General features: G+C 35.5%; 1 protein-coding gene across 2 annotated transcripts in view; it reads left to right on the plus strand.

Moving 5' to 3' along the window:
* The window catches only part of LOC113108405 (adenylate cyclase type 5-like), a 64,671-nt gene that overhangs the window by 35,497 nt on the left and 13,401 nt on the right, over positions 1-15,773 (plus strand). For both annotated transcript variants that reach the window (XM_026271525.1, XM_026271526.1), the window contains exons 2-8: positions 1,707-1,856; positions 2,641-2,762; positions 9,373-9,484; positions 11,090-11,217; positions 13,229-13,387; positions 14,254-14,395; positions 14,765-14,902. In XM_026271525.1, coding sequence (XP_026127310.1) covers positions 1,707-1,856; positions 2,641-2,762; positions 9,373-9,484; positions 11,090-11,217; positions 13,229-13,387; positions 14,254-14,395; positions 14,765-14,902 — 951 coding nt within the window. The remainder of the gene's footprint in view (positions 1-1,706; positions 1,857-2,640; positions 2,763-9,372; positions 9,485-11,089; positions 11,218-13,228; positions 13,388-14,253; positions 14,396-14,764; positions 14,903-15,773) is intronic.

Consider the following 15,773-nt stretch of genomic DNA (forward strand, 5'->3'; position numbering starts at 1 on the left):
AAACTTTTTTTTAACTAACCTTTCAAGTAAGGATACAGTATAAAGAGTAAAAACAGAGCTTTGTTATTTAGAACACTGATTACAGACAAAATAAAGGAAAAGACAAGCAAAATGATGTTAACACAATCCATTTTAAGGTGAGGAGTCTGGTGCGGCTGTGTTTTGGACCCTGAGGTCATGGCAGAGATATGTCCACTAAAGTTAGTCCAGCTCAAGCAAAGATATTGTGGGAATGCATCTCGCTGCTCCTGATAGCAGTGTTTATAAGGAGTCGAGACACCCTGTTCCTGACCCCACTTGTCGAAGAGAGGGGGGAGGGCCTTTTTAACCAAGATAAATTGAACTGCATTGACACTGAACAGCTTCAGGTTGTTTGGCTAGTCTTTATCATACATGCTATTTTCAGTTTGCAGACTCCCTTCACTGGATCTGCCTTCTCTTATTGGAACACAAACTCATCTTGGACATAACAATGTGAGAATGAAATAAGGCGAGTTCATTTCTCAGTGTCTATGTGTTCCAATCAGTTCCATGGAAGGAAAAATACAACCAGATGTTCAGGACTGGGGCAACTAAATGTTATAATTTAAGAAACACTGTGGGGAAAAATCATTGATTAAAATTGGGCCCCCTCAATGTCTACTGTGGATCTGGGGCCTGCTTTTGAACACCCCAAAAATGAAAATTTGCTGAAAATGTACTCACCCTCGGACCATCCAAGATAGCATTACATCACTTGCTCACCAATAGATCATCTGTAGTGAATGGGTGCCATCAGAATGAGAGTCAAAAACAGCTGATAAAAACATTACAATAATCCACATGACTCCAGTCCATCAATGTCTTGTGGAGTGAAAACTTGTTTTGCTTGTAAACTGTGCTTGATCTGTGCATATTTCTCTCCTGATTCTGAGATGAGTTTTTCACTGGAGAAAGCAATATTGTGGATGGACGACATGGATTTGTTTCTTACAGACATGAAGCTTTTCACTTCACAAGACATTAACTGATTAATTGATTACTTGTGAATTATTGCAATGTTTTATTTTCAGCTTTTTGGTCATTCTGACGGCACCCATTCACTGCAGATGATCCACTGCTGAGCAAGTGACATAATGCTAAATTTCTCCAAATCATTTCTAATATAGAAACAAACTCATCTACATCTTGGATGGCCTGAGAGTGGTGGAATTTTAGTGGCACACTCCTTTCAACCCAATGATTGACTCACTTGTTTAAAACAATTGCATAATAGCTGTTTCACTAAATAGGAGTTCAAAATATATAAAGCATCAGCTTACTTTCTGAAATCTATCATAAAAATTGTTTGGCAGAAATTTATTACGGTTTGAAACTCCCAGAATGCCAGGGTTGCACAACAGACTCTACTGTGTAAATCATAGATAAACTATTCTAAAAGATTGTCAGCGCAATCTAATGAAACTTTATTGGAGTGCCCTGAGATGGAACATACTGAAAATAAAACATAAATCATGAATTTTACAACAAGTGGAAATCACATGGGGGGATAGTTCACCCATGAATGAAAACTGATTTTTTTTTTTTTTACCATACTGTGAAAGTTATTAGTGTCCAGTTTTATCTAGACTTAGTAGATTTTGGAATTGTATGTGAACTATTAGGGTTAGGGTCTCTAAAGGTGAAGATTTATGTTCTTTAATGATGTGTTCTTCTTTCTCTTCCAGCTTGTGTCCAATGTCCTGATCTTCTTCTGCACTAATATAGTTGGCGTTTGCACACACTATCCAGCAGAAGGCTCACAGAGGCAAGCCTTCCAGGAGACCAGAGAATGTATTCAAGCGCGTCTGCACTCTCAGAGAGAAAACCAGCAACAGGTGAGAGTCCACCAGATATCATAAGAGCAGATTTTAAATTCTAGCATCTGAATTCTATGATATTTAATTTTCAGTATAAAGATTCTCCAGGCACAGATATCGTTTAAAAAGTCAAGAGTAAGTTAGATTATTATTTATGAAATAAGTGCAGCCTTGGTGAGCATAATAGAAGTCTTTGAAAAACATTTTAAGAATATTAAATTAAGTACCATACTCAGGTACCCAAAGTACCATAAATTAATATAAAGGTATTTATTTAAGCAGCTGGTAGAACCATATAAAAACTGAAGTATATTAGCATGCAACATTCTGTGCAAATGTTTCTTTCTTTCTTTTAGACTCAAATATGTGTGAGGAAATAGCTTTAGATTGCTTGGGATAGAGCTAAATGAATGAAAATCCTTCAGCTGGAGTCCATTCACATGTCAATAGATTTTCAGTTTAGATTTGAAACTGTGAGAAAACCAGTGCACAGAGACGTATAGGTAGTGCTGATTCATTTGTGAGATCAGAACCACATCCTAGAACAGTACGGAGATTCACAGTGGCAACAAAGGAAAAAAATAATGTCAGTTTCTGCAAACACAGAAGCCCACTGAGGCCATTAATAGTTTTTTTTTCTGTGTTTTGAAAATAACAGTATGGCCTCAGTAGTTAAAATAACTATTCTCCTGTCACAATCAGTGTAATATTTGTAATATATGGGATAATGTTTTAGAATGAACATCATTTACTACTTGTCTTTTGCTTACTATCACTTTACTATCACTCTCATCGTTTGCAGGAACGCCTCCTCCTCTCTGTGCTTCCGCGACATGTCGCCATGGAGATGAAAGCCGACATCAATGCCAAACAAGAAGATATGATGTTCCACAAGATCTATATTCAAAAGCATGACAATGTGAGGTAAGAGTGGCTCCCCAAATAGCCTGAAAGATGGTTGTAAGTGTGTGCATCTCAAAGCACTTTTAAAGCCTTTTCAGCCCGCAGTAATCAAATGCAATTACTTTAACATATAATTTTGTTAGTACTTAGTTAGCTTATGAGATCAATGCTTTTCGAGTAAGCAGCCCTTATACACAGTTACCCTGTTGAGAACTGAAAATGAAACCTTATAGACAAATACAAAATCTTCACCTATTAGCATGTTGCTAAACTAATATGATACTGTTACATTGTTAGATTTTTTGCATTGCGTGAAATATTAGTAGGGTATATTTACATTTGTCAGGCATTTCTGTCTGGCAGTTAACCATCTCAGATTTTATATATATATATATATATATATATATATATATATATATATTATTTATTGTATATACTGCCTCAGACTTCAGTGATTCCCTGATAAGAAGCTTACTAGGTTTTGGAACAGAGCTCCTAAGCGTTTTATAAATCTGATAAGCGTTAGATATTGCACCCTCTTGTGGCTTGAGAGAAGAAAACACTCGCTCATCTCTCTCTCCAGCTGACCATCCCGTGTGTCAAGGCAGCTCTTCTGACCGTCTACAGACACTTTCCCACCGATTGCGAGCTGAATTTCACACCACTAGACCAGTTGGATACATCATAAACACAAGAAGTTGTTTTACCTCATGTCCATGTTTTAACACCGCTGTAATCTTACGAAAACTTGAGTTTAAAAGCATGTGAGCCTCAGGTCGATGACATAAGACAACTCGGGAATCCATGTGATGAATTATGATTCTCCATGATTATGAATTCTAAATCTGGAGGGTAGAAGATTAACCCAAGAAATAAAACGGTTTGACAGGGGAGTTGTTGGATTTAGCGGCGGAGTGTTAAGGCATGGCTACTGCCTGCCACACCAAATTACAGCTAAGACTAGTAAAACTACTATTTTATTTCTATCGAGGTTCTGTCTCTTATCTGTTTCCAGTAAAGCCCCCACCAAACAAGCTCCATGTTCAGAGGAATTATGTAAGTGTGCAGCCAAGCGGTATCTCGCTAAGTGGAATATTGATAGGTCTGTTACTAGAGGACCCAGTGGTTTAATTGCTGAGGACAGTTATGTAACCGTGTCTGTGTCTGAATCTTTGCTCCGGAGTGAAACCCACACTATTGTCGAACGAGAAGCCTGGGAGTTTTGCTCGAGGAATAAACTGATAGTTTGGCTGGTGCGGCACCGGCTAATTTTAACGGTTGTGGACATCAATGAAATTCTGATTTCATATTTTCCTCAGGGGGGACACATTCTAGGCCAAAAACAAGTTTGATGGACATGTCACTTAGCTTTGAAAAAATTATATTATTTAATTTTATCATTTACAAATGAATGTCTAGACTTACAATCGTAAGGGATTTTCCATTATATTTTGCCAGTTTTTTTTTTTTTCATTGTTTTTTTTTTTCTTCCTTGAGCCATTTCTGATCCCTGTCTGTCATATTTCTGTGACTTATAAAGCATGGTTTGAAACTGAAGGTAGTTTTTTCTTCCCCAAAGGGAATATGAATAACTCCTATAAGCACAATTCTACTGTGTTCTAACTGTGTAGCTTAAACTAAAAAAAGTCTGTAAAATTATGGTGCAATGATCATGCTAATATGAAGAAATGTCTTTTTAATTCATTTAATTCTGTTGTGTTTTAGGGTCTGAAAATTAGAAGGAAAGGTACTGGTGATTTTCAGTGGATTTGCTCACATGCTGCACATTTGAAATTAATTTGATATACTATAAAAAGTTTTATGCAACAAGGAAACACTATAGTTGAAATATAGTTTAAATATTTGTTCAATTAGCAATTTTCTACAAATCGCTGTTGTGGAGCGAGACAGATTTGACAGGCTTTTATACAACAGCTTTATATCCAATATCATAATTCAGCAATTGTAGAATCAGTTTGAGCTCCAGGAGCGATTCGATCAGGAGGTCAGACCTCTCAAGCAGTGACCCTTGATGGATTTAGGGGGCCATGTTATATAAGCAGGAAGTGTGACTTTGTGCAACATTCCAACCAGGGACTTTCTTTTTTGGCTGAAGTGGTTTTCATGCTGAAAATTTTTCTGTCAACACTTTGCTATTCTAACTCCAAGTATAATTTAGTATGTTCAAAAAGCAGCTACATTTGACCTTAGGGCTGCTGTCAGCACAAATCCATTAACATTGCCGCTGGCAAAAGCTGTTGTTTTGTCCCCATCGACACAATATATATCTCACCATCTTCTATGAGAATAATCAGTAAACAGCATGCATAATCATTATGCTTAGTATATTTGTATGAGAATAGTTGTTTATACACTACCGATTAAAAGTTTGGGTTAGAATTATTATTACTTTCTTTTAAGAAATTTATATTTTATTTAACAAGGAAGCATAGATCAAAAGTAACACTAAAATCATTTAGAATGTTACATGAAAGTTTTAATTCACATAAATGCTTCTCTTTTGAATTTTCTATTCGTCAAAAAATCCTGAAATCTAATAAAAATATATCATGGTTTCTACAAAAATATTAAGTAGGACCATGGTTTTCAACATTGACAATAAGCAATGTTTAAATGAAGATTACATTATGATATTAAATGAAGATTACACATTAAAAATACTGAAATAGAAAGCAGACATTTTAAAATGTAATACTATTTTACAGTAGAACTGTTTTTACTGTATTTGTATCAAATAAATGCAGATTTGAGCATAAGAGACCTTCATTTACATTATTTATTTTAAAAAATATATTAAATTTGTGATTTACAGCATATAAACGTGTATTTTAATTTTTTTTTCCAAAACATTTTTAAAACTATTTAAATGTGAATTTGCAGACAGTGTTTCTTGTTGACTGGGATCAATTTAACCACAGCTGATTTCCTCAATGATTGGCATTGCTGGTTTCCAGAAAGCTGACATTCTAGGCAGTCTTTTCTTCTAGTGTGCTCTGAATTTCATTTAATACGTTGCGTGATGTTTACATACTAAAAGCCCCAGATTAACAGCACCTAATAAAGAACCTAGAGTGTGTTTATAATACTCCAGAGGTTGTAATGTGTTTGGATTCTTTTTAAAGAGCCATCCTGCCATTGTGCCACACTGCAGCGACATTTTTGGTCCAGACTGCAGGGAGCTGATGAGTCACCTCTGTGTTAACGATTAAATGAGGTTTAAAGATCCGCCTGAGATGCCTGCAGCAGCCCAGACGCTATCCTTCAGAGCACTGCACTCTGTCTACTTTCAGAGTCAACTAACCTTAATCCACCCACCCAGGAGAGGCCTTTTATTTAAGCTTTTATATATAGCAGCTCTAATAGATCCGTCAGCTATAGAGAAACCTTTGATCTATGACTAATGTAATGGTTTCTGGATACTATATTGTATAAGCGAGGGTTTAAATTTAGACTTTGTGGTGTTAGTGTGCTTTTAGTTATTTTAAAGGGATAGTTCACCCAAAATGCTTTTATGCTGGTTTACATAATAAAATATAAAATAATTATTTGAATTGAAATAATAAACAAACTGGTATGTAGGGTTGGGTATCATTTGAATTTTATCAATTCTGATTCTGCTTATCGATTCTGATTCTTATCGATTCATAGTTTCGATTCCCATAAGATAAAACATTCCATTATAAAAAAAAAAAAATAAGTCAAACATTTAGATGTCAAACATGTATTCTGTCATTTTACAAAGCATTCTGTTGCAGCTGAATAACATCAGCAGCCTACAAAACACTGTAAGAGGATTTTTGCCTGTGCTTTAAAAAAAAAACCGCCATAGCTAAAACAACTAGATTAATATAAATTTCAAATATTAAAGTGTTAAAGACAAGTAAACAGTCAGTAATAAGATGGGAACAAACAATTCGATTTAACAATATCATAAATAAATACAACTAAATAAAATTTCAGGTACATAAACTAATTAAAAGTTTAAAAACTGCATAGCTTTCTTTTTATAAATAAAATAAAGATTAATCAATTAAAGTTATTAAATATATTAAGTTAAGATCAGTGAATGATTTTCTTTCGTTCTTTGATTAACATTAATGACAGGCAGCGCGTTTATTAGGCTGTTGTCTCTTTAAGCAAAAATACTGTACATTTGTGTTTTCTTTCTCGTCTGTTTACGTTCTCGTAAGACAAAAACGGCTGTGTTTATGATGATATACTGATGTAGTTTTCTGTATATTGGTTGACAAATATGAAAGAAGTCAGTTTGGGCTCGGAACAACCTTTTCTACAGTGGAAATACACGGAACATTCCGAGAATGGACACGACCGCCGACCGCTGCTTTCTGTGCACGCGCTTGCCTCGTGTGCGCTGCACACAAACAGCGCAAATTCTTTCCGTTCCTGCACTTTATTGTTTTTAATCAAATTGAAATGCAAACGCAGGAATCGTTAAGCAGAATCGAAATGCACGCGCCTTATTGAATACCCGTTTTTTTTTTTTTTTTTTGGAACCGGTTCTAATACGGAACCTGTTTTCGATACCCAACCCTACTGGTGTATATATGAAATACTTCATTTTACCTTTCAGGAAACAAAAAGTTAAAGGTGAAACCATAGCAAAATTGGTTTTTAGTTTGATTGACTTAGTTTTGTCGTTAAGACAGCTTCTAAGAGACTTGTGTACAGTACAGTTATCTGATGCTTTTGTTGTTGATCAGGGCTTCAGACATGGTCTTGTGATGCTCTTTGTTCACTTGATTTACCATGAAAAGGTGGCATCATTAATTCAGTATGGCGTATTGACATCGTAGAATAGGCAGCAAGAGGATCTGTTGTCCTTTTGTGCATTGAATTGTATCATATAACCAACTGGGGCCAGTTAAGAGACCCAAATCAATTCCAGTAATTCAAATAATCTAATTTGAATAATTAAATCTGGCAAAAAAAAAAATCTATTCTAAAAATTTGTCCTTGGATCAGTTGCATCCATGAATAGCTTCATATTTTATTTATTAAAATTAAGAAATAAAGTAAATATTTAACTTGTCTGTGTGACTTGTTTTGCACTACTTGTTTTAAGGACAATTGAAGACAGCCTGAAATCTGCATAAAAATATTTAATTGAGGTTTGAAGGATATTTTTGCAGATGGTCTGCAACGTTAGAGTTCACACATAGATTAATTGATTGAAAGCCATTAAGAAGTCAGGCTTTCTTCCAGGGATCCAAGCCACATTGCAAACATCACATGAGATGAGTGTGTTGTTCGAAAACCGCCTGCCTTCTGGGCCCCTTTTAAACATTTCTGGAAATCGTTTATGATATTGAGTCTGAACTGAGAGGTCACAGTCACCCGGATCCTGGGCTTCTTCTGAGACACTAGCTTGAGTGTCAGACCAGCCCTGAGCTGTTAGAAATAAAACTAGATCAATGTCAGCATTGGTAAAAGCTCTGCAGATGAATATTGAATAGGAAAAGTCATTACAGCCCACAAGGGTTTGTTTTGTATTTTATTCAAGGTGTACAAAGAAGATATCATATATACCATATCTGTAACTGGCTCCCACAGGGGAATATCATGCTTTATTCACTTTCTCGTCTCTGTAGGCCCAACATTCTCTTAATGTGAATGTCATCTATTTCTAAAGAGAGCACACACTCTCATCCGAAGCTGTCTGCTGTGCCATTGGAATGGTAATGGAGCTATGACGCTGGGATCACAACATTAGATAGCTCATATTGTATCTATGTAAAGTCTGCTTCACAAATGGTCAATTGAAATGAATAGCTGTGGGCGAGGGTTTCAATTGTCAGCCAGGTAACCGTGACAACCTTGTAATATAGGTAAATGTGCACTGCATTGATGTGTGGGGAGGAGAGTCTGGGATGATTAACAAGAATGACCTGATTTTTCATTGGGTTTATTATTTATGTGGCAAATGCTTTTTATCCACAATGACAGTGTACACATCTTATAATGTATGTTCCCTGCGAGTCAAACCCATGATTTCCTTATGAACTTTCTTTGTGTTTGCAAATTGTGGGCTGGACTTGCATCTTTTTTTTTTTTTTAATTAAATAAACCTCCCTTTCTTTTTATTACTCTTTATACACACTATTATAGATCTATCTATCTATCTATCTATCTATCTATCTATCTATCTATCTATCTATCTATCTATCTATCTATCTATCTAATTATGTATTGGGTTTGAAAATATTTTGTGATTAAATGGAATTTGAAATATTGTTGGGAATATAATGGCCAAGTTTGTTATTAAGACTACTTGTATTATTAGTATTGTATCTTAACTAAAATTAATTCAGTATTTTTTAAATAATATTTGTAATGTTTATTGCATTATTTGACTAAATTAGATTTTGAGATTTATACAAGAAATATATATTTTTATTTTTAAGATTTTTAAGGAATAATTATTTAATGCTTTAGTATTGAATATCTGTACATTAAAATAAATTTGAAATGCAACAAAAATAAATGATGGTGAAAGCATGGTAAAAAAAAAAAGAGACCTTCGGTTAACAATAAGAAAAACACTGAGATAACTGATGAAACCTCCAACTCCTATTTCTCTCTCTCTCCGCAGTATACTCTTTGCCGATATCGAGGGCTTCACCAGTCTGGCTTCCCAGTGCACGGCCCAGGAGTTAGTGATGACCCTCAATGAGCTCTTCGCACGATTCGACAAACTGGCCGCCGTAAGTGTCCGCACAACAGCCCACGCCCTCAGCCGAACAGCTTTTTTGACAAAACACGATGGCAAACTGAGATGTCATCATATTAATTCCGCTTGCATCCCACTCACACAGCTGACTGGGATAGACAAGCCCTCCCTCCTGTCAGATGAGTGTTTGTGACCACGCTTCTCACACTGAGCTTGCCGCTGTTTTCCAGCTCAACTATCTCCTCGTTATCTCCACCAGTGCTGGTGACTCATCGCAGCCGAGTTGCCATGCATTTGTGCACGTACTCTGCTGCTGCAGAGAGATGCCGCTCAAAGGGGAAACCATCTGTTGTCTGTTCAGATGTTTGCACATTTCACTAAACCTTCGAGCAAAAAGACAAAAAAGTATACACGCGCACTTGGCCCTGATGATCAACAATGGAGGTTGTTGTATGGGCTGCGGGTTAAATGAAGGCATGCGCTGGGGTGACATTCAGGTGGCTGTCATAAGACCCGGTCCTGCTGCCGTGAGTCCTGTGCCCAGCCTTAGGCTTCCTCTGCTCTCCACTGGATCCTCGTCTCCTGTTTTGATGACTTACAAACTAAGATACCTATAGTACTCCAGCTTCAAAAAACATGCAAAAACACCATAAAAGTGTCATATATACTATACTAGCCTATAGTGGACGTCTTCTGAAGTCATACGTTGATTAAATAAAGAAACTCTTCATGTTTTGGTTCACCCATACCACCAAACCTGTCTCTAACCTTACCGATATCCCACCACAATGGCAGAATTTTGCCATACAATATTAACACAAAAAGTACATTTGACTTATTTTGTGATGTAAGTGCATAGTAGTTATAGCCACCTGATATAAAGTGGGTCAAAAAATGACATTTATGTCATTTTCTTCCCCCTTATGTCATTTCAAACCTCTAAAACTTTTTTTAAAACTTTTCTCTTCCAAATTTTGGAGAATGATTTGGTTGTTCTTCTCTTTTCCATTCAGTTACAATAAATGCTGACTGGAGGTTTCAAGATTCAAACAGGATGCAAAAGCACCATAAAAACGTCATATATGCTATTTTACACTATACTGTATATTGCAAGTCTTCTAAAGTCATATTTGATGATTAACAAATAATGACAGAATTTTCCTTCTTGGCATTTCCAAGAGCTTTTTGTTAAGACTACTCATGTTTTCCAAGCAAAATATCAGGACAAATTGGGCAGGATTTCTGAATTCATGAAAGTGGGGTGCCAAACCTACTACATAAAATATTTAAATCTTAAAATCTGACATTTCTAAGCCATTTGGGAACAGTTGAGTTTTGAGTTTGTTTTTTCTTCATAAATCATATAAATCCCTATGAAAATCCACACCCTTAAAAGGAAAAACCTTTTGCGGTATGTGAAGGGGTTTTAAATAGGATATAAAAGCTATATATGTAACACATCCCTGTATGGGTTATCCAGTGTCACCTCCTAATGGCTATGAAATGATGTGTGACACATTATTTAATTTTTGAGTGAAAGAAAAAATGTATATATAAAAAATAAAAACATACATACTGACCTATAGCCACTCAAACAGCTGTAATTTGACTATTGAGCTCATTGTTGATCCCATTGCAGGAGAATCACTGTCTGCGGATTAAGATCCTGGGCGACTGCTACTACTGCGTGTCCGGGCTGCCCGAGGCCCGGGCCGACCATGCGCACTGCTGCGTGGAGATGGGTGTCGACATGATCGAAGCAATCTCGTGAGTATCATAGTGTTGCTTCTGTTCTTCAGACAGGAACAGCAAGGCTTTTGTGTCTCATTTTTAATGCCTCACTGGAAATGTACTTCAGCCAGAAGATACAAAACAGATGCTGTAGTGGAACACAAACTGGCAGTTAGAAATGTTGATGTCAGTCATTAAAAATATTCTTATAACACTAAATGTAATATAGAATAATGTACATATTATGTACAAATACATATACCCTTGCCTATATATAAACACACACATATACAAAATGGACAAAATCTAGGTGTAGGTTTATGTGTTTTTTACTATTTTTTTTATTATATATATTAAAATAAAATATATATTTTTTAAAACAAGACTAAATATTTTAATCTTATTATTAAAAAAATGTTTTATTTTTTAATTATTTGTTCTTAAATGTGTGATTTTTTTTTTTTTTTTTTTTTTTTTTTGTATATCCCTAAGCATTTTTTTCTTTCAGGTGGTTTATTCCTAGAAAATTTAAATTTTATATTTGATAAAGAATGAACCTCTTCGAAAAATAATAAAACAGCTCATATTTAGTCTGAACTCCTTTGAAATGTCTATTGATCAGTATTTTTTGAAGGTTAAGTACATCTTTTGACTGGCCAACTCTTGAAAAAAAAACTGGGTTTCAGGCACTGTTTTGTACCCTGTTCGTGGAACACACAGTACAGTACAGGTTCACAGAAGGGTTGAGTTGAGGCAGAACACTTAATCTTATTTACCTGCTTTTGCTAATCAAGGCTAAATTGTTGTAAGCATTACGTTCTTACCAGAAACTTTGAATTGCTCTCTCTGAGTTTGTCCTGCTGTTCTAATTGGTCAGGTCAGTCATCCCTTAATTGAGTTGTTTCCAGGTTATTTGTCTCGCATGCGTGTGGACGTGACTTCTCTGATGTTCAGTGTCTCTGAGCAGTTGTTTGTTAAGGCAGGATTGGTGGTGACTGTGTTTCTGCTCCAATGAGCACGTGTCTGTGTTTCACTGAGCTGCAGCCAGCCGGCCCAGCGCCCCATCACAGGAAAAGACCATTTTTCCGCAGACTTGCCTGTCATCCTCAATGTTCAAAAGAGTTTGATGGCTTGTTTGCTGTGTGACGTGGGGATCAGAATGTGCTGCGTTAACTTGTTGGTGTGCCTAGTGCAAACGTGCATTTCAGGGTGCGACTTTTCACATATAGGGATAAGTTGTTTCACCTTATTAAAATATTCCTAATACTCAACCTTTTCCTGTGTGTCTTATTGATATTCTAAGTAAAATTCGATGTTTGAATTCAAATAAGACTCATTTTTTGGGGGAAACAAAAAATTTGAAATGTAAATCATTCACAATTATACCTGCTTATTAACATTGGGAAAGTGCCACTTTCTTTAGAGATATTATTATTTCTATGAAGACACTCTTTTCATTTCAGTTGATAGCAGACACCATGATTTCTAATAAGGTTAAGCAGTTTTAAAGGTGCAATGTGTAATATTTACAATGATCTATTTACAGAAATGCAATATAATATACATAACTACGTTTTCAGAGGTGTTTCAGAGGCTTTTTTAATGAACTGTTAGGTGTTTATTACCTTAGATTGAGTAATTTTATCTACATACAACACGGGTCCCCTTACATGGAAGTCGCTACCATGTTTGTACAGTAGCCCTAAACGGTTAAACTGCTCTACAGAGCGTTTAATCACATCGTTGTTTTTGTGAATAAAACACTGACACAATAATGAACAAGTACATTAACATTCGCAATAACAACGATTTATTGAATAATTAAGTAAAAATAATTCCTTGATTTACCTTTGTAAAGAATCTCATCGCTCTCTGCTGTCTTCAATTTACAATTTACACACTGCCCCTTTAAACTTGTTTACAGTTCTGACTAGTAAAACTGGAAGTTTAATATCAACTTTAGAATATACTGTTAGTATATTAGTATATTGTTAATGTGTTATATCATTATATGTGATTAACAGGTTTTTTTGACTCTGTGCTCCAGGTTGGTGAGGGAAGTCACCGGCGTCAACGTTAACATGCGTGTGGGGATACACAGCGGGCGAGTCCACTGTGGGGTGCTGGGATTAAGGAAGTGGCAGTTTGATGTCTGGTCCAACGATGTCACCTTGGCCAATCACATGGAAGCTGGGGGCAAAGCAGGGTGGGTTCATGAACTTCGGATTATTTTATTTTTTTTACCCATGTTTTCTCACCTGAACTCCCTGTGTCTCTTCACTTTTAAAATCTGAAAATGTGGTGTTGTTTTTTTCCATTAACACAAGACAAGTTCAGACAAGTCTTTTAAGTCTCTCTCCAGTTATTTTTCTTCGCAGTGTTCAAAATGCCATACTAGAATACTGCTGTCTGTAGTATGTACACTGTCCATAGCATTCCTGACCGATTTACTACAACTATTATCAAAATGTCTAAATATGGTTAATCATATAGGAAATTGTAATAATTTTGCAATTTTCTTAAAATTAACATCAAGATGATATAGAGAAAATAATACATTTATATTATTTTATAGCTATATAATTTAATATGTATTATATTATTTTAAAATAATATAAACATTAACTATATTACACTTATTTTACTTAAGATAACTTTTCTCATTTTTGATAAATTTTAGTTATAGACATAAACAAAATGACAAATACACAACAAAGTTAAGTGAAAATAAATTCATTATAAAATATTGATAGTATAAAAATTACTAATGAAAATAGAAAAATAAATTCTCATTCAAAATATTAACAAAATCTATATTAGTATATCAATAACAATAACTTAACACTGACTAATCTTTCATTTAGTCCAACTGGAAATGGAAGTAATCATCCCAACGTTTACCTTTCTTTTTTCTTTTTTTTTTTGTAAATGAAGGCCACTTGCTGACAATAACTCAGACATTTATTACTCCATTATGTGTTCTGTTTCACACACTGAAAAAATTGTAACCAGCACATACTCGATATTGAAGACATTCGTTTTTCATTCCAAATATTGTTTTTATCATCTCAGGCGTATTCATATCACCAAGGCCACCCTGAACTATCTGAATGGTGATTATGATGTAGAACCTGGATTTGGTGGAGAAAGAAACCTCTATCTCAAGAAGCACAACATAGAAACCTACCTCATTGTGGGCTGCAGTCAGAAGCGGGTGAGACCTTTTTTTTTTTCTCCTCATCAACAAATGGTATCAGTTCAATTTTATAAATTCAGGTGAGATAAATCATTTCAGAGTCTCCTTTCTCTTGTGTATTTCGAATTACTTATTAAACCTTGTAACCTGAGACAGCTGAGGTCGACAAGCTATGATTCTCCATTAATATTCACAGCTTTTCAAGCAGAAACGCCTAGCACTCAGGAATAGCATGACTCACATGATGCTGGGCAGCAGAGGAATGCCAATAAGCTATGTGGATAAATTCAGGGAAATGTGATGTCAAGCTAGACAAGCAAGTTAATGACTATGACATTAAAAAGCATGGACCGTAATACTGCTCCTGTTTTGTATTTCCCTTCACAGACAGAAGAAAAGGCAATGATTGCTAAAATGAACCGGCAACGTACCAACTCCGTCACGCATAATAACACTCACTGGACAGACCGGCCCTTCTACAATCACATGGGTGGCAATCAGGTCTCCAAGGAGATGAAGAGGATGGTGAGGAAGCTACACTTTTGATTAGCCACCCTTGTAGGACGAGAGCATTATCTGAGTGCTGAAAACCAGTTGGTTTGCATTTAATCTAATTGCCGTGTCTTAAACCCATTAGCACCTCTATTGGAGGATAAGGGCTTTGACAGGGGAGGCTTTTTATACCATGTGTTAACTAATCCAAAACAATCCCAAGGTCATTGCTTTAGCGCCACATGTAAAAGGCCTCATGCTCTGTGTAGTCCCTTTTCATTCATTCAGTTCTCAGCTCTTCCCCGGCTCTGGAACCCAAAGGGAACGGCCCTTTAATTAAATAAAGCTGGATTGCCTCACATACCATCCTGAGGGATTTAATCAGGCAAAGTGGAACCAGCAATCAGTTCCTGTGAGCTCCATGGGAATACTCTTTATCTTTTTTTTTTTTTTTTGGTCTGAATCACCTGTTCCTTCTCATCTTGGTTAGCATAGTAAGAAGGAACACAGAAATCCAGCATAACTTGTCCTGGCTACAACCGATATGCTTCAGACTCAGTTCTCAAATAAAACATGACAGGAATATTGATGTTTCCATTATAACAAGACGTGTCTACAGTTAAAATTTACAATAATATGTAATTTCTATGTTAGAAAACTTTTTCCAGTCCCATTTTTATATACAACTGGAATTAATTTGTTAAAGGTATCCATGTCATTCTTTAAATTTAAAATTAAAGTGAGAAACAGAATATTTATAAAAAAAAAGAAAAAGTTCATTCAAAGTATTCAAAGTTCATTCAAAGTATTAACAAAATTGATATTTCTGTTAGAAAACCTTTTCCAGTCCCAGTTTAATGTACAGTAGGAATTAACCATTCATAGGTTGATTTCTCCTCATTAA

The sequence above is a fragment of the Carassius auratus genome, chromosome 9 (assembly GCF_003368295.1).
Source record: "Carassius auratus strain Wakin chromosome 9, ASM336829v1, whole genome shotgun sequence".
In the NCBI taxonomy this organism is placed as follows: Eukaryota; Metazoa; Chordata; class Actinopteri; order Cypriniformes; family Cyprinidae; genus Carassius; species Carassius auratus.